This window comes from Schistocerca americana, chromosome 8 (genome assembly GCF_021461395.2).
Source record: "Schistocerca americana isolate TAMUIC-IGC-003095 chromosome 8, iqSchAmer2.1, whole genome shotgun sequence".
Taxonomy (NCBI): domain Eukaryota; kingdom Metazoa; phylum Arthropoda; class Insecta; order Orthoptera; family Acrididae; genus Schistocerca; species Schistocerca americana.
Genome location: NC_060126.1, coordinates 469,798,894 through 469,819,220, shown reverse-complemented (window position 1 = coordinate 469,819,220; position 20,327 = coordinate 469,798,894). Strand labels below are relative to the sequence as shown.

The 20,327-nt window shown below is 46.2% G+C and overlaps 1 protein-coding gene across 1 annotated transcript in view; it reads left to right on the top strand.

Annotated features, from left to right (window-relative positions):
• The window catches only part of LOC124545015 (fatty acyl-CoA reductase wat-like), a 208,390-nt gene extending 188,922 nt beyond the window's left edge, over window positions 1–19,468 (top strand). Inside the window, exons 8-10 of the mRNA XM_047123792.1 lie at window positions 10,469–10,714; window positions 15,544–15,801; window positions 19,240–19,468. Coding sequence (XP_046979748.1) covers window positions 10,469–10,714; window positions 15,544–15,801; window positions 19,240–19,333 — 598 coding nt within the window. The 3' untranslated portion in view covers window positions 19,334–19,468. The remainder of the gene's footprint in view (window positions 1–10,468; window positions 10,715–15,543; window positions 15,802–19,239) is intronic.
• The last annotated feature ends 859 nt before the right edge of the window (window positions 19,469–20,327 follow it).

The window sequence follows — 20,327 nt, the reverse complement described above, 5'->3', positions numbered from 1 at the left end:
CGTGTGATCATTGCTTGTACAGCCCTCTGGCAGTGTCCGGAGCAAGTATGGTGGGTCTGACACACCGGTGTCAATGTGTTCTTTTTTCCATTTCCAGGAGTGTATATGCACAAAACCAAAGATGGTACACAGTGCAAATATCGATACACTTCGCCGCTGCCACACGTAGAAGGAAGAAGAACCACGACGTAACCGCAACAAGGGCGGGAAACCAAACACAAATAGACAGCGAAGTTCACGAAAACGCGTAGTTGGGAGTGAGCACGGCTCACATTCCAAAAGTGAAATTGAAGATGAGAACTTGCAACCGAAGCTCATTATTATGTATTTTCTCATCATCATCATCATCATCATCATCATTTAAGACTGATTATGCCTTTCAGCGTTCAGTCTGGAGCATAGCCCCCCTTATAAAATTCCTCCATGATCCTCTATTCAGTGCTAACATTGGTGCCTCTTCTGATGTTAAACCTATTACTTCAAAATCATTCTTAACCGAATCCAGGTACCTTCTCCTCGGTCTGCCCCGACTCCTCCTACCCTCTACTGCTGAATCCATGAGTCTCTTGGGTAACCTTGCTTCTCCCATGACCCCACCATCTAAGCCTGTTCGCCCTGACTGCTACATCTATAGAGTTCATTCCCAGTTTTTCTTTGATTTCCTCATTGTGGACACCCTCCTGCCATTGTTCCCATCTACTAGTACCTGCAATCATCCTAGCTACTTTCATATCCGTAACCTCAACCTTGTTGATAAGGTAACCTGAATCCACCCAGCTTTCGCTCCCGTACAACAAAGTTGGTCGAAAGATCGAACGGTGCACAGATAACTTAGTCTTGGTACTGACTTCCTTCTTGTAGAAGAGAGTAGATCGTAGCTGAGCGCTCACTGCATTAGCTTTGCTACACCTCGCTTCCAGTTCTTTCACTATGTTGCCATCCTGTGAGAATATGCATCCTAAGTACTTGAAACCGTCCACCTGTTCTAACTTTGTTCCTCCTATTTGGCACTCAATCCGTTTATATTTCTTTCCCACTGACATTACTTTCGTTTTGGAGATGCTAATCTTCATACCATAGTCCTTACATTTCTGATCTAGCTCTGAAATATTACTTTGCAAACTTTCAATCGAATCTGCTATCACAACTAAGTCCTCCGCATATGCAAGACTGCTTATTTTGTGTTCACATATCTTAATCTCATCCAGCCAGTCTATTGTTTTCAACATATGATCCATAAATAATATGAACAACAGTGGAGACAGGTTGCAGCCTTGTCTTACCCCTGAAACTACTCTGAACCATGAACTCAATTTACCATCAACTCTAACTGCTGGCTGACTATCCATGTAAAGACCGTTAATTGCTTGCAAAAGTTTGCCTCCTATTCCATAATCTCGTAGAACAGACAATAACTTCCTCCTAGGAAACCGGTCATATGCCTTTTCTAGATCTATAAAGCATAGATACATTTCCCTGTTCCACTCATAACACTTCTCCATTATTTGCCGTAAGCTAAAGATGTGGTCCTGACAACCTCTAAGAGGCCTAAACCCACACTGATTTTCATCCAATTGGTCCTCAACTAATACTCGCACTTTCCTTTCAACAATACCTGAGAAGATTTTACCCGCAACGCTGATTAAAGAGATACCTCTGTAGTTGTTACAATCTTTTCTGTTTCCATGTTTAAAGATTGGTGTGATTACTGCTTTTGTCCAGTCTGATGGAACCTGTCCCGACTCCCAGGCCATTTCAATTATCCTGTGTAGCCATTTAAGACCTGACATTCCACTGTATTTGATGAGTTCCGACTTAATTTCATCCACCCCAGCCGCTTTATTGCACTGCAATCTATTGACCACTTTTTCCACTTCCTCAAATGTGATCCTACTTCCATCATCATTCCTATCCCATTCTACCTCGAAATCTGAAACATTACTGATCGCATTTTCACCTACATTGAGCAACTCTTCAAAATATTCCCTCCATCTGCCCAAGGCATCCACAGGATTCACCAGCAGTTTTCCTGACCTGTCCAAAATACTTGTCATTTCCTTCTTACCTCCCTTTCGAAGACTGCTAATTACACTCCAGAATGGTTTTCCAGCAGCTTGACCCATAGTCTCCAACCTGTTTCCAAAGTCTTCCCACGATTTCTTCTTGGATGCTGCAATTATCTGTTTGGCTTTGTTTCTTTCTTCAACATAATTTTCTCTGTCTACCTGGGTTCTGGTTTGTAGCCATTTTTGATACGCCTTCTTTTTCCTTTTACAGGCTGCCTTGACTGTATCATTCCACCAAGCTGTTTGCTTCATCCTACTTTTACACACTACTGTTCCAAGACATTCTTTAGCCACTTCTAGTACTGTGTCCCTGTACCTTGTCCATTCCTTTTCCAATGACTGTAATTGACTACATTCAACTAACTGGTACCTTTCTGAGATCGCTGTTATGTACTTGTGCCTGATTTCCTTATCCTGAAGTTTCTCCACTCTTATCCTCCTACATATGGACCTGACCTCCTGCACTTTCGGCCTCACAATCCCAATTTCACTGCAGATTAAATAATGATCAGTGTCATCAAAGAATCCCCTGAACACACGTGTGTCCCTCACAGCCTTCCTGAATTCCTGATCTGTTATTATGTAGTCAATGACAGATCTGGTTCCCCTGCCTTCCCAAGTATACCGGTGAATGTTCTTTTGTTTAAAAAAGGAGTTTGTGATTACTAAGCCCATACTGGCACAGAAATCCAAGAGTTGTTTCCCGTTCCTGTTGGCCTCCATATCCTCTCCAAATTTACCCATAACCTTTTCATACCCTTCTGTTCGATTTCCAATCCTGGCGTTAAAATCACCCATGAGCAGAACACTGTCCTTGTCCTTTACTCTAACAACTACATCACTGAGTGCCTCATAAAAACTATCCATCTTATCTTGATCTGTCCCTTCACAATGCGAATATACTGACACAATCCTAATTTTCTTGCTAGACACTGTCAAATCTATCCACATCAGTCGTTCGTTTACATACCTTATTGCAACTACGCTGGGTTCCATTTCTTTCCTGATGTAAAGCCCTACACCCCATTGTGCTATTCCTGCTTTGACTCCTGACAAGTAGACCTTGTATTCTCCCACTTCCTCTTCTTTCTCACCCCTTACCCGAATGTCACTAACAGCTAAAACGTCCAGCCCCATCTTACTTGCAGCCTCTGCCAGCTCTAGCTTCTTCCCAGAGTAGCCCCCATTGATATTAATAGCTCCCCATCTCATTACCATTTGTTTGCCAAGTCGTATCTTTGGAGTCCCTGGTTTGTCCGTTAGAGGTGGGACTCCGTCACCTCCAAAGGTCCGAGGCATTTTGCTCTGACTGTTGCCAGCATCATATTTAAAGTACCAGGGAAGCAGGTTGCTAGCCTTACTTGCCCCGAGTCCCATTGGAATCTTAAATATTGCTTCGAATCATCAACTGCGTTAATCTGAAGAAGTTGAAAAAATTCAGCCAACCAGTTGCAAAACAAACGTTTATTAGCCCTTGACCTAGGATTCGATATTTCTAAAAATATCTTCTTCAGAAGGACTGGGCCTTGTTACATCACATGATGGTACACTAGATTAGCTGAAGCCGAGTGGCTCGGCTTTAACTGTTCTAATGTACCATCATGTGATGTAACAAGGCCCAGTCCTTCTGAAGAAGATATTTTTAGAAATATCGAATCCTAGGTCAAGGGCTAATAAACGTTTGTTTTGCTACTGGTTGGCTGATTTTTTTTCAAATTCATCACATGGTTTCTTCTACCTATTTAAACATTTTTTATCATCCTTCTGTCAGTTACGATATTTCAAACATCAAAAAAATGGTTCAAATGGCTCTGAGCACTATGGGACTTAACATCTGTGGTCATCAGTCCCCTAGAACTTAGAACTACTTAAACATAACTAACCTAAGGACATCACACACATCCATGCACGAGGCAGGATTCGAACTTGCGACCGTAGCGGTCGCGCGGTTCCTGACTGAAGTGCCTAGAACCGCTCGGCCACTGCAGCCGGCAATAAAAGCTCTCTCTCCGCTGGCGACCCCTGACACCGCTGCACTTATTTATACGCGTGACCTGGATAGCTCGTGAAGGGGTCATGGATTTCTCGGCGGAGGGCGACTGTGAATACTGGCAGTAAGTGCATTCCCCTGTGTCCTAACTACAGATGCGAGGGATTGCCTATTGCTGAAACTATAACTGTACCAGCACGGGCTGCCTCACAGGGACCCTTTGCCGTTTTCTTTACGCACATGTTAATGCTATTACACTCCTGCGTGACCGTGCCACAGGGGGGCTGAAGCAGGAGGGCTGGCAGACCGTAAGTGCCCTCCACTGCTTCGGATCACGTTCAAATTTCTTAACCAAAGCAAACCAATAACGCAAAAGCGGAGCCATATGATGCAAATTGAAGGATTCTGAAAGCATTTCTGGAGGGGCGGGGGGGGGGGGGGGACGCCATGTGTCTTCTTACTTGTTTGATGGTTTGATGCGGCCCACCACAGTTGATACTAGTATACTTCCGTCGACCGGGAATGCCCTCTTCTTTTGTGATAGTATGCTTTTTGCTTCTTGCTTCGTCCAGCAGCAAAATTCCTTCACTTCATCTACTTTGTGATCCCCAGTCTGTAAGCTTCTTACTAAAGTCGTTTCTCGTATTCCTCACTACTTTTTCTTTCTTCCGTTGGCCCTCAGGCCCTATTCAGCGTTCAGTAGACTATTCATTACACTTTGCCCTGTAGCTCATCCTCTTTCCCTATAGCTTACATCTGTATTCCTGAGATTTTACATTGTTGAACCCCATTTCTAGAGTGACAAATCCTTTCTTAAGTCTCCCTTCCATTATCAAGCGCAACGTCAGAACTGCAGCTCTGGTGCCTTAACATTTCCCAAATCCAAACTGTTTGGCAACGAGAAGATCCTCAATTTCCTTTACCATTCCTCTGTGTAACACTTTTGTCAGGATCTTGGACGCATGAGCTGTTAGGCTGACTCATAATTGTGGCATTTACGTGACTTCGGTAGTTTCGAAATGGTGTGAATGATACTTTTCCGGAGGTCTCAGGGTACATCTCGAGTGTACTATATACCACACACCAATTGGAATAGTCGATTGACAGCCCTTTCACCCAATGAGTTTTGAAATCCCGAAAGAACGTTGATCACTCGTTCCGTCTTATTTGATTGCAAGTCTTCCAAAGCACTGCCAAACTCTATTTTATGTATATCACCTGGAATGATCAGCCTGACAACAGACCTGCCATCGATATAAACCCATCCAGGCAATACAAGTTTCACCTGGCGAGGTATGACTGCTAACCAGACACATGGACTGTGCATGTAATATCAGTTAGCGTGTTGGTTCAAATGGCTTTGAGCACTATGGGTGCCGGCCGCGGTGGTCTCGCGGTTCTAGGCGCTCAGTCCGGAACCGCGCGACTGCTACGGTCGCAGGTTCGAATACTGCCTCGGGCATGGATGTGTGTGATGTCCTTAGTTTGGGAAGGTTTAAGTAGTTCTATGTTCTCGGAGACTGATGACCTCAGATGTTAAGTCCCATAGTGCTCAGAGTCATTTGAACCATTTTTCAGCATTATGGGACTTAACATCTGAGGTCATCAGTCTCCTAGAACATAGAACTACTTAAACCTTCCCAAACTGAGGACAACACACATATCCATGCACGAGGCAGGATTCGAACCTGCGACCGTAGCGGTCGCGAGGTTCCAGACTGAAGCGCCTACAACCTCTCGGCCACACCGGCGGGCCTGTTAGCGTGCTGTCCATGTGTAGGATGGGAAAGGCGCGCGATCTGTCTGAGTTTGACCGAGGGCAGATTCTGGTGGCCCAGAGACTCGGCACGAGCGTTTCGGGAATGCACGACTTGTCGAGTGTTCAAGGAGAGCGTGGTGAGTGTCTTTAACATGCGCCGAAGTGAAACTACGTCCAGATGTCATGGGGTGTGCGGCCGCCCCTCATTACAGATGTCGGACGTTGTTGGCTGGGCAGACTGGTAAAACAGGACAGGCGGCGGACTGTGGCGGAACCAATACCAGTCTTTAATGCTGGGCAGAGTACAAGAGTGTCTGAACACAAAGTGCACCGATCACTCCTAAAGATGGGCCTCCGCAGCCAATAACCCAGTGCATGTACCAATGTTAACACCAGGACATGGCACTGAAATGGGCACGTGACCACAGACATTGGACGTTGGCGCAGTGGTACAGCGTTGCATGGTTTGATGAATCCCATTACCTTCTTCATGATGCCGATGGCAGGGCGAGAATCCGTCGTACCTGTACTGCAGGATGGAGACAAGGTGGTGGCGGCTCTGGGGACCTGGACGTCCACAGATCCAGTGGAGCTCGTGGAAGGTGCACTCCTTCATGATGACCATGTTTGCCAAAGGCAGTGGCATTTTTAACAAGACAATGCACCGTGTCACAAGGCCAGGAAAGTGATGGAGCGGTTCGAGGAATACAGTGGCGAGTTTTCCAATTGATGAGCTGCCCCCCCCCCCCCCCCCCCCCGCCGCCCACAACTCGCCAGATCTGAACCGAATCAAAGACAAATCTGCGATGCAATTGAAAGTGGCGTCAGAGATCATCACCCTCCTCCCCGGAATTTACGGGAAATAAGTGACTTGTGTGTGCAGATGTGGTGCCAACTTCCTCCAGCGACCACGACGCGTCGCCGCTGTTTTCCGTGCCAAAGGTGGACATACCGGCTATTAGGTGGATGGTCGTAGTGTTTTAGCTGATCAGTGTAACCCTCCAAATCGACTTCCATATCTTGTTCTATCACGTCAGCCGACAGTTGCTCCCTCTGGTAGAGAACTTGAACAGCTCAAGTCTTCCTGCACATCTTTGTTTTAACTTTTCTCTGAGTTGAATCCGTCCTTCTGACGGCCATATCTTTTTCGATCCTTTAGCCATTTCGCCTTACGCTCTCTGCACTTCGTATTTATCTCATTATTAAGTGACGTTTAGTACCTATATCATTTTTTCTGAGAACTTTTCAACTAACTTCGTTTGTTGATCAATTGAACCAAAATACTTGTTGAGTTACAGAAAGTTTTCGCGGAGTTACCGTCCTTTCAACTTTTGTTTTACGAAGGTGAGTCAAATGAAAACCTTAAATATTTTTGTAAATATTATTTATTGTGCAGAAGTGCTCTTCATCAGAACGGAACTTCTTCCCTCCGATTGCGTCTTTGAGTGGTCCAGACACATGGAAATCACTTGGGGTAAGGTCTGGTGAGTATGGTGGACGAGGAAGACACTCAAAATGCAGGTTTGTGATTGTTGCAACTGTTGTACGGGCAGTGTGGGGCCTTGAATTATCATGTTGCAAAAGGACATCTGCTGACAGCAATCCACGTCGCTTTGATTTGATTGCAGGCCGCAGATGATATTTTAGGAGATCTGTGTATGATGCACTGGTGACAGTGGTCCCCATAGGCATGTAATGCTCCAAAGTGACGCCTTTTTCGTCCCAAAAGAGAGTCAGCATAACCTTCCCTGCTGATGGTTCTGTTAGAAACTTCTTTGGTTTTGGTGATGAGGAATGGCGCCATTCCTTGCTCGCTCTCTTCGTTTGCCGTTGGTGGAAGTGAACCCAGGTTCCGTCCCCAGTAACGATTTTTGCAAAGAAACCATCACCTTCTCGTTCAAAGCGCCGAAGAAGTTCTTCACAAGCATCAACACGTCGTTCTCTCATTTCAGGAGTCAGCTGCTGTGCCTCCCATCTTGCAGACACTTCGTGGAACTGGAACACATCATGCACAATGTGGTGTGCTGACCCATCACTAATCTGTAAACATGCTGCAATGTCATTCAGTATCACTCGGCAGTTTTCCTTCACTATGGCCTCAACTGCTGCAATGTTCTGTGGACTCACAGCTCGTTGTGCCTGACCTGGACGAGGAGCATCTTCCACTGAAGTCACACCATTCGCGAGCTTCGTACTTCATTCGTAGACTTGCTGCTCTGACAAACATGCATCACCGTAGTGAACCTTCATTCGTCAATGAATTTCAATAGGTTTCACACCTTAACTACGCAAAAACCGAATAACAGAACGCTGTTCTTCCCTGGTGCAAGTCGCAAGTGGGGCGGCCATCTTTATACTGATACTGCGACGGCATGTGAGCATCTGCACTATGCTGCCACCTACAGGACATTCTGCACGCTGTTTGTAGCACTCTTACCAACTTACAGGATAACGGCGAGAAATTTCTATTTGTTATTACAAATCTAAGGTTTTCATTTGACTCACCCTCGAAGAATGGTGGTTCCACCTGTATGGACCACTTTGTATATTGCATCTCGCGTAGAGCTTTACCGAGAGAGGTAGCGCAATGGTTCGCACACTGGACTCGCATTCGGAAGCACGACCTTTCGAACCCGCGTCCGGCCGTCCTGATTTAGGTTTTCCGTGATTTCCCTAAATCGCTTCAGGCAAACACCGGTGCAGTTCCTTTGAAAGGGCACGGCCGCCTTCCTTCCCAGTCCTTCCCTAATGCGATGCGACCGATGACCTCGCTGTTTAGCCCCTTCCCCAAATCAAACAACCGTAGAGCTTACTAGGACGGACACTGTCTCATGTCTCTCCGAAACTGGCACGGAATTTTTCCGCATCTAACAGTATTGATACTTTGCCTGTCATTGACAGATGATTACACTTCTACATCTACATCTCCATACATACTCCGCAATCCACCATACGGTGCGTGGTGGAGGATTTCCATGTTAGAGCTCGTTTTAGTTTCGTCAGTATGTACTGTACTTCCTCGATTCACCGCCAGTTGGCCCAATTGAAGGAAGGTAATGTTGACTTCGGTGCTTGTGTTGACATGCGACTCATTGCTCTATAGTACTAGCATCAAGAACATCAGTACGTAGCGTGAACAGGTTAGTGTTCATCACGAACGTGGTTTTGCAGTCAGTACAATGTTTACAAATGCGTCACATGCCCATTTGATGTATGTATTAGCACGGGGCAATAGCCGTGGCGCGGTACGTTTGTATCGAGACAGATTTCCAGAACGAAGGTGTCCCGACAGGTAGACGTTCGAAGCAATTGATCGGCGTCTTAGGGAGCACGGAACATTCCAGCCTATGACTCGTGACTGGGGAAGACCTAGAACGACGAGGACACCTGCAATGGACGAGGCAATTTTTCGTGCAGTTGACGATAACCCTAATGTCAGCGTCAGAGAAGTTGCTGCTGTACAAAGTAACGTTGACCACGTCACTGTATAGAGAGTGCTACGGGAGAACCAGTTGTTTTCGTACCATTAGAGCGTGTGCAGGCACTATCAGCAGCTGATTGGCCTCCACGGGTACACTTCTGCGAATGGTTCATCCAACAATGTGTCAATCCTCATTTCAGTGCAAATGTTCTCTTTACGAATGACGCTTCATTCCAACGTGATCAAATTGTAAATTTTCACAATCAACATGTGTGGGCTGACGAGAATCCGCACGCAATTGTCCAATCACGTCATCAACACAGATTTTCTGTGAACGTTTGGGCAGGCATTGTTGGTGATGTCTTGATTGGGCCCCACGTTCTTCCACCTACGCTCAATGGAGCACGTTATCATGATTTCATACGGGATACTCTACCTGTGCTGCTAGAACATGTGCCTTTACAAATACGACTCAACATGTGGTTCATGCACGATGGAGCTCCTGCACATTTCAGTGGAAGTGTTCGTACGCTTCTCAACAACAGATTCGGTGACCGATGGCTTGGTAGAGGCGGACCAATTCCATGGCCTCCACGCTCTCCTGATCTCAACCCTCTTGACTTTCATTTATGGGGGCATTTTAAAGCTCTTGTCTACGCGACCCCGGTACCAAATGTAGAGACTCTTCGTGCTCGTATTGTGGACGGCTGTGATACAATACGCCATTCTCCAGGACCGCATCAGCGCTTCAGGGATTCCATGCGACGGAGGGTGGATGCATGTATCCTCGCTAACGGAGGACATTTTGAACATTTCCTGTAACAAAGTGTTTGAAGTCACGCTCGTACGTTCTGTTGCTGAGTGTTTCCATTCCGTGATTAATGTGATTTGAAGAGAAGTAATAAAATTAGCTCTATCATGGAAAGTAAGCGTTTCCGGACACGTGTCCACATAACATATTTTCTTTCTTTGTGTGTGAGGAACGTTTCCTGAAAGTTTGGCCGTACCTTTTTGTAATACCCTGTATGTACAATATCACAGAGTCGATGTTGTTACATCTTCTCTGTAAAACCGAATTGGGATCCCATCAGGACCTGGCGATTTATTTATTTTCAACCCATTGAGCTGCTTCACAACCCCAGGGGTGTCTATCACTATGTCCTCCATACGGGAATCTGTACGAGACTCATTTGCTTGGATGAGCTGATGAGCTGACGTCCCCGTCTTTCCAGGTCGCCAGACAGCAAGGAGCCGAAGGTGTTCAACCTGGTGTCGAGCGACGCGCCGCTGCGCTGGGAGAACTTCATGGCGCACTACCAGCACTTCGCCAAGAAGTTGCCCCCGATGGCGGCCGTGTGGAACTACTCCCTGTGCCTGACCACCAGCGTGCCGCTGGTCTTCTTCTACAAGTACGTCGTGCACATGGTGCCGGCGGTCCTCGCAGACGCCGTACTCTTCCTCACCACCGGAAAACCCAAGTAAGTCACTCCTCACCGGCTGACACATTTTCTCACAGCTGGATTGGGAGAAGGGAGACCTCTGCCACACTCGCGGAAAGTGGACATAACTACGGAAATGCCAAAAACATAGCACATTACCGTGCCTAATAAGGTGTAGGAAATCCGTTGGCATTTACAACAGCATCCATTATCCTCGAAATGGATACATACAAGTACTGTTCCTGGAAAATGGTGGCAAGCTCAGGCGACAATGATGCAGCTGGACATCGATCACACACTCTTCTCTCCAAAGTGGACCACAAAGTCTCTGTAAAAACTGAGATCTGGTGACTGTGGTGTCCAGGGGACAGATGCGATAATTCTTCCTTGAGAACACGAAACCAGCCCTGGGCGCTGCGACCTGTGTCAACAGGGGCCTTTTGTCTTGGAACAAACCATCACCACTGGCAAGCAATCATTGTACCAGGGGACGGATCTGATCAGCCAAAAGTTGTCTCATAGCCCTTGGCAGTAACGCACCTTGGAGAGTAACCATGAGGTCCCTGGAATACCACGATTCTCCTGCCCAAATCATCACTTAACCCCCACTATTTCTCAATCTTAGGACGTAAAATCAGCCAGAAGTTGGAAACAGTGTGCAACAAGACTCATTCGACCAAATGCCTTTCTTCCACTGCTTCGCAGTCCAGTTTTTATAACTTTGGCACCATGTTTTCCTGTTGAGTGTGTTCGCATCACTGATAAGTGGTTTCGTAATTCCTCCTCACCCTGCCGAGCGGTTCAAAGCGCTACAGTGTGGAACCGCGTGACCGCTACGGTCGCAGGTTCGAATCCTGCCTCGGGCATGGATGTGTGATGTCCTTAGGTTTAAGTAGTTCTAAGTTCTAGGGGACTGATGACCTCAGAAGTTAAGTCCCATAGTGCTCAGAGCCATTTGAACCATTTCGGCATTCCAAACGCACCACACCGAAGATGAAACACCCAGGAGCGTGTCTGGGGGGCGCGGACCGCAAGGAGAACACCCAGGACTGCAGCGGGCGGAAAAGGGAACGGTAATCCTCCAGAAAATCTTAGCGAGCGGGCGCAGACCGCAGAGGGAGCGACTGGTGAAGTGGGAAGGCGACAGGCATAAATACTGGACCAGGTCCATTCGAGGAGTAGTCTCAGGTCGCACCTGATGAAAGTAACGAGCTACGCTACCGAAATATCGTGCAAGTACGACGCTGATATCCGACAGAGCACCCGACAACCCAAGGTGTCGACTTTTTCTTTGTTTATCGTTGCATTACTCTGCTTTGTATCAAAACCATTAGCATTGTTGGAGTTACTCGTCGACTAAGCTGTTCAACTACGTCCTGCAGGCTCATGCTGTGCTCACCACTGGATATCTCCAGTGCCGCCACCTGTTGCCATTGTTGTTGTTGTTGTGGTCTTCAGTCCTGAGACTGGTTTGATGCAGCTCTCCATGCTACTCTATCCTGTGCAAGCTGCTTCATCTCCCAGTAACAACTGCAACATAAATCCTTCTGATCTGCTTAGTGTATTCATCTCTTGGTCTCCCTCTACGATTTTTACCCTCCACGCTTCCCTCCAGTACTAAATTGGTGATCCCTCGATGTCTCAGAACATGTCCTACCAACCGATCACACTACTAGTCAAGTTGTGCCACAATTTTCTCTTCTCCCCAATCCTATTCAATACCTCATCATTAGTTATGTGATCTACCCATCTAATCTTCAGCATTCTTCTGTAGCACCACATTTCAAAAGCTTCTATTCTCTTCTTGTCCAAACTATTTATCGTCCATGTTTCACTTCCATACATGGCTACACTCTATACAAATACTTTCAGAAACGACTTCCTGACATTTAATTCTATACTCGATGTTAACAAATTTCTCTTCTTCAGAAACGCTTTCTTTCCCATTGCCAGTCTACATTTTATATCCTCTCTACTTCGAACATCATCAGTTATTTTGCTCCCCAAATAGCAAAACTCCTTTACTACTTTAAGTGCCTCATTTCCTAATCTAATTCCCACAGCATCACCCGACTTAATTCGACTACATTCCATTATCCTCGTTTTACTTTTGTTGATGTTCATATTATATCCTCCTTTCAAGACACTATCCACTCCGTCAACTGCTCTTCCAAGTCCTTTGCTGTCTCTGACAGAATTACAATGTCATCGGCAAACCTCAAAGTTTTTATTTCTTCTCCATCGATTTTAATACCTACTCCGAATTTTTCTTTTGTTTCCTTCACTGCTTGCTCAATATACAGATTGAATAACATCGGGGAGAGGCTACAACCCTGTCTCACTCCCTTCCCAACCACTGCTTCTTATGACTGCCATCTGGTTTCTGTACAAGTTGTAAATAGCCTTTCGCTCCCTGCATTTTACCCCTGCTACCTTCAGGATTTGAAAGAGAGTATTCCAGTCAACATTGTCAAAAGTTTTCTCTAAGTCTACAAATGCTAGAAACGTAGGTTTGCCTTTCCTTAATCTAGCTTCTAAAATAAGTCGTACAGTCAATATTGCCTCACGTGTTCCTATATTTCTACAGAATCCAAACTGATCTTCTCCGAGGTCGGCTTCTATTAGTTTTTCCATTCGCCTGTAAAGAATTCGTGTTATAATTTGCAGCTGTGACTTATTAAACTGATAGTTCGGTAATTTTCACATCTGTCAACACCTGCTTTCTTTGGGATTGGAATTATTATATTCTTCTTGAAGTCTGAGGGTATTTCGCCTGTCTCATATATCTTGCTCACCAGATGGTAGAGTTTTGTCAGGACTGGCTCTCCCAAGGCTGTCAGTAGTTCTAATGGAATGTTGTCTACTCCCGGGGCCTTGTTTCGACTCAGGTCTCTCAGTGCTCTGTCAAACTCATCACGCAGTATCATATTTCCCATTTCATCTTCATCTACATCCTCTTCCATTTCCATAATATTGTTCTCAAGTACATCGCCCTTGTATAGATCCTCTATATACTCCTTCCACCTTTCTGCTTTCCCTTCTTTGCTTAGAACTGGGTTCCCATCTGAGCTCTTGATATTCATACAAGTGGTTCTCTTCTGTCCAAAGGTCTCTTTAATTTTCCTGTAGGCAGTATCTATCTTACCCCTGGTGAGACAAGCCTCTACATCCTTACATTTGTCCTCTAGCCATCCCTGCTTAGCCATTTTTGAGACGTTTGTATTCCTTTTTGCCTGCTTCATTTACCGCATTTTTGTATTTTCTCCTGTGATCAATTAAGTTCAATATTTCTTCTGTTACCCAAGGATTTCTACTAGCCCTCGTCTTTTTACCTCCTTGATCCTCTGCTGCCTTCACTACTTCATCCCTTAAAGCTACCCATTCTTCTTCTACTGTATTTCTTTCCCCCATTCCTGTCAATTGTTCCCTTATGCTCTCCTTGAAGCTCTGTACAACCTCTGGTTCTTTCAGTTTATCTAGGTCCCATCTCCTTAAATTCCCACCTTTTTGCAGTTTCTTCAGTTTTAATCTACAGTTCATAACCAATAGATTGTGGTCAGAGTCCACATCTGTCCCTGGAAACGTCTTACAATTTAAATCCTGGTTCCTAAATCTCTGTCTTACCATTATATAATCTATCTGAAACCTGTCAGTATCTCCAGGCTTCTTCCATGTATACAACCTTCTTTTATGATTCTTGAAGTGTTAGCTATGATTAAGTTGTGCTCTGTGCAAAATTCTACCAGACGGCTTCCTCTTTCATTTCTTAGCCCCAATCCATATTCACCTACTACGTTTCCTTCTCTTCCTTTTCCTACTACCGAATTCCAGTCACCCATGACTATTAAATTTTCGTCTCCCTTCACTATCTGAATAATTTTTTTTTATTTCATCATACATTTCTTCAATTTCTTCGTCATCTGCAGAGCTAGTTGGCATATAATCTTGTACTACTGTAGTAGGTGTGGGCTTTGTGTCTATCTTGGCCACAATAATGCGTTCACTATGCTGTTTGCAGTAGCTTACCCGCACTCCTATTTTTTTATTCATTATTAAACCTATTCCTGCATTCCCCCGTTCTGATTTTGTATTTATAACCCTGTATTCGCCTGACCTAAAGTCTTGTTCCTCCTGCCACCGAACTTCACTAATTCCCACTATATCTAACTTTAACCTATCCATTTCCCTTTTTAAATTTTCTAAGCTACCTGCCCGATTAAGGGATCTGACATTCCACGCTCCGATCCGTAGAACGCCAGTTTTCTTTCTCCTGATAACGACGTCTTCTTCAGTAGTCCCCGCCCAGAGATCCGAATGGGGGACTATTTTACCTCCGGAATATTTTACCCAAGAGGACGCCATCATCATTTAACCATACAGTAAATCCTCATGCCCTCGGGAAAAATTACGGCTGTAGTTTCCCCTTGCTTTCTGCCGTTCGCAGTACCAGCAGAGCAAGGCCGTTTTGGTTAGTGTTACAAGGCCAGATCAGTCAATCATCCAGACTGTTGCCCCTGCAACTACTGAAAAGGCTGCTGCCCCTCTTCAGGAACCACACGTTTGTCTGGCCTCTCAACAGATACCCCTCCGTTGTGGTTGCACCTATGATACGGATATCTGTATCGCTGAGGCACGCAAGCCTCCCCACCAACGGAAAGGTCAATGGTTCATGGGGTGGAGGGGGGGGGGGGGGGGTGTTGCCACTATCAGCCAACATTGTGGCTGCGTGGCAGACAATATGTGTGGCGTTGTAAGCCGTAAACGTCATTCGACTTTTGTAGCCTCGCACTCGAGGTGTTCGTCGTCAAACGTGGCACGAGGAACAGCTAATGCGTAGCTGCCTGTGACGACTGTCGCGTTGTCCGCAGGATGGTGGGCGCGTACCGGAAGATCCACCGCCTCCTGGACGTGACGAGCTACTTCTGCACGCGCGATTGGTCGTTCGACAACCGGCGCTGCAAGGAGCTGTGGTCGCGCCTCTCCCCCGTGGACCGCCAGCTCTTCCCTTTCGACATGAGGGGCTTCGACTGGGACACGTACTTCTACCGATACGTGCGCGGCGTGCGCCTCTACATCCTGAAGGAGGACATGGCGAACGTCAACGAGGCTATGCCACGCTGGCTCAGGTAGGAGTCGCTCTCTGCTCGCCACCAGCAGTCGTCGCGATGGGCACAGCACTGGCTCCTGTTGGTTTTTGTCGCCTGCTAACTACCCGCTGCCTTTCAGTGACACAGCTGCACACTGAATCATCAACACTCTGTCATACACAAGGGCTTAAAAACAGGTATCCATTTTCTTGCAGTACGCAGTACTGGTCGAAACTACTACACTGGAAGCAGTTAACTCCATAAATTATCTGGGAGTACGCATTAGGAGTGATTTAAAATGGAATGACCATATAAAGTTGATCGTCGCTAAAGCAGATGCCAGACTGAGATTCACTGGAAGAATCCTAAGGAAATGCAATCCGAAAACAAAGGAAGTAGGTTACAGTACGCTTGTTCGCCCACTGCTTGAATACTGCTCAGCAGTGTGGGATCCGTACCAGATAGGGTTGGTAGAAGACATAGAGAAGATCCAACGGAGAGCAGCGCGCTTCGTTACAGGATCATTTAGTAATCGCGAAAGCGTTACGGAGATGATAGATAAACTCCAGTGGAAGACTGCAGGAGAGACGATCGGTAGCTCGGTACGGGCTTTTGTTAAAGTTTCGAGAACATACCTTCACCGAAGAGTCAAGCAGTATATTGCTCCCTCCTACGTATATCTCGCGAAGAGACCATGAGGATAAAATCAGAGAGATTTGAGTCCACACAGATGCATACCGACAATCCTTCTTTCCACGAACAATACGAGACTGGAATAGAAGGGAGAACCTATAGAGGTACTCAAGGTACCCTCCGCCACACACCGTCAGGTGGCTTGCGGAGTATGGATGTAGATGTAGATGTAGACTGCTGGCCACTAAAATTGCTACACCATGAAGAAATACAGATGATAAACGGGTATTCATTGGACATATATATTATACTAGAACTGACATGTGATTACATTTTCACGCAGTTTGGATGCATAGATCCTGAGAAATCAGTACCCAGAACAACCACCTCTGGCCGTAATAACGGCCTTGATACGCCTGGGCATTGAGTCAAACAAAGCTTGGATGGCGTGTACAGGTACAGCTGCCCATGCAGCTTCAACACGATACCACAGTTCATCAAGATTAGTGACTGGCGTATTGTGAAGAGCCAGTTGCTCGGCCACCATTGACCAGACGTTCTGGAGAATGTGCTGGCCAGGGCAGCAGTCGAACATTTCCTGTAACCAGAAAGGCTCGTACAGGACCTGCAACATGCGGTCGTGCATTATGCTGCTGAAATGTAGGGCTTCAAGGGGATCGAATGAAGGGTAGAGCCATTGCTCGTAACACATCTGATGTAACGTCCGCTGTTCAAAGAACCGTCAATGCGAACAAGAGGTAACCGAGACGTGTAACCAACCGCACCCCACATCATCACGCAGGGTGATACGCCAGTATGGCGGTGACGAATACACGCTTCCAATGTGCGTTCACCATCATGATGCTGTAAACAGAACCTGGATTTACCGAAAAAATGACGTTTTGCCATTCGTGCACCCAGGTTCGTCGTTGAATACAGCATCGCAGGCGCTTCTCTCTGTGGTGCAGCGTCAAGGGTAACCACAGCCATGGTCTCAGAGCTGATAGTCCATGCTGCTGCAAACGTCGTCGAACTGTTCGTGCAGATGGTTGTTGTCTTGCAAACGTCGCCATCTGTTGACTCAGGGATCGAGACGTGGCTGCACGATCCGTTACAGCCATCCGGATAAGATGCCTGTCATCTCGACTGCTAGTGATACGAGGCCGTTGGGATCCAGGACGGCGTTCCGTATTACTCTCCTGAACCCACCGATTCCATATTCTGCTATCAGTTACTGGATCTCGACCAACGCGAGCAGTAGTGTCGCGATACGATAAACCGCAGTCGCGATAGGCCACAATCCGACTTTCATCAAAGTGATGACAGGCATTTCTCTTCCTTAGACGAGGCATCACAATAATGTTTCACTAGGTGACGCCGGTCAACTGCTGTTCGTGTATGAGAAACTCTCCTCATGTCAGCACGCTGTAGGTGTCGCCACCGGTACCAACCTTGTGTGAATGCTCTGAAAAGCTAATCGTTTGCATATCACAGCATCTCCTTCGTGTCGGTTAAATTTCGCGTCCGTAGCATGTCATCTTCGTAGTGTAGCAATTTTTATGGCCAGTAGTATACAAACTGGCCTCAAAAATATGTCCAGAGACAAATACAGTGACGGAAGTAACCGAATTATGAGCAGAACACACAAAGGTAAGATGGTGTGGGCCGCAGTGTGGTGTGGCAACTGTTGTCGTAGGGAAACTAGTCAGGAGCACAAATGATTAGCGAAAGAGTTAACACAGGAAACGAAAGATTTACGCGTATTTCTCCAAGCGTATGAAGACTTTTTACAGATAATGCAAGACGAAATAAGCCTAGCTTTTACAATAGCAACGATGATGTCGGAGCCGCGATTAGGTAGCGTCACGGAGTGCGGTGAGTGGCTGCCGCCAGCCGTCTGTTTTTAAGTAAAAGACCTGAGGATAAAATTGTGGAATAAAAAGGTGCGTAGGTTACATGGCACTTTATATACAGGTTGGTCCATTGATAGTGACCGGGCAAATATCTCACCTACTTGGGCATCATCATTTGTTGCAAGTCGTGGTTGACGTTTCACATGTGGCTGAACACTTCCTGTTTTCTTAAATAACGTAACTATCCTGCGAACGGTCCGGACACTTGGATGATGTCGTCCAGGATACCGAGCAGCATACATAGCACATGCCCGTTGGTCACTTTGATCACAATAGCCGTACATCAACACGATATCGACCTTTTCCGCAGTTGGTAAACGGTCCATTTTTACGCGGGTAATGTATCACGAAGCAAATACCGTCCGCACTGGCGGAATGTTACGTGATACCACGTACTTATACGTTTGTGACTATTACAGCGCCATCCATTACAAAGCGAAAAAAGTGGTCCAACTAAAACATTCATATTTCTTTATGTACCACACGAATAAGTAATGAAAAATGGTCCTATTTTTAAAAAAAACGCAGCGCCATCTAGCGGGCCAACCATAGCGCCATCTGGTTTCCCCCTTCAAGCTAAACGAGTTTCGTTCTTTGTAGTTTTTTCGTTTGACGCTTATTTCGTGAGATATTTGGTCCGGTCACGATCAATGGAGCACCCTGTATGCTCAGTCTCTTTCTAGGCAGTTTACCGTTTCCAGTTTGTAGGGGAATCTAGTAACACACTGATCGCCTGCGTAAAGAAAGCAATAGATATGAGGTAAAGCCTAATAGGTAGGCAACACACCTAACGTACAAGTAACGTGGGTACGTTCTTCAGTGACCAAGGCTGCTAGGAGAACTACCGTAGTCAACGCGTACTTGTGCTAGCCTACGGTAGTTTTTTTTTTTTACAACTCTGTGCTTGACTCGTCGTCTGCTTGTTGTGCAGGCTGAGGCGCATCGACTGGGCAGTACGGGCGGCGGCCACGGTTCTCCTCCTGTGGCTGTTCTGGCGTCTGCTGGCGGCGCTGTTCTGGCAGTGACGTCACGGCACTGCTGTTACTTCGTCCGACTACTGAGAGCAGCCGTAGACGAGACGACCAGATGGCGGCGAGCCACCGACACTTGGTCGTACCACACAATGGTCAAGGAGACCGATTGCCGTGAAGGCATTCTCTGGTAGACTCCTGTCAGCGCTCGTCGACACGCCTGTGCAACACCGCAGCCTTTGGACAAACAACTGACGCCGACAACGGTTGACACGGACAACTGTCCTTCTACTCACCACACGTTTTTACCACCGACAAAAAGAGACAGTTACTGTCCCTCGTGTACACATACGCATTTGCACTGACTTAACTAAGACATCATAATGCATGTTTTCTTATTTATTCACTACTTGTAATAGACTTTAATTAAAGTAACAAACGCGGTGTGTGTGTGTGTGTCTCAGAAAAGTGATTCAGCAAGTGTCCAGGTGCACGAACTAACAATTTCTGGAGAGTGAAATAAAAACGTAATGTAGCTATCTAAGAGCCTGGTCGCTGTTCTCTGTAACCTAGAATAAGGCTATTAACCGCACACACTGAGAAAGTGCTTCTGTACAATTGTTCTATTTCTGTGCCGTATACTTGACCAAAACTTCAATAAACAGCATCTTGCAGTTGTTTTTCTTTATTTTGCTAATAATGTTAAAAAATGCTAAGGCAAACAAGGGTGTCTGACAAACGATATGCATCTCAGAACGTTGGCCTATCGCAATAAATTGGGCAACATGTCTAATTATCTCCTTGTCAACGGGATGTTGAATCTTGATCCTCCTGCCTCGTGCTACCGGCTTCACGAAAGAAGTAAGCGTGGTGATTTGGTTCACTGTTGTACACAGGCAGTATGCAGAGCAACTGACGAGATGTTACAACTCACGTTGATACTGAAACTTTCTGGCAGATTAAAACTGTGTGTCAGACCGAGACTCGAATTCAAGACCTTTGCCTTTCGCGGGCAAGTGCTCTACCGACTGAGCCACCCAAGCACGAC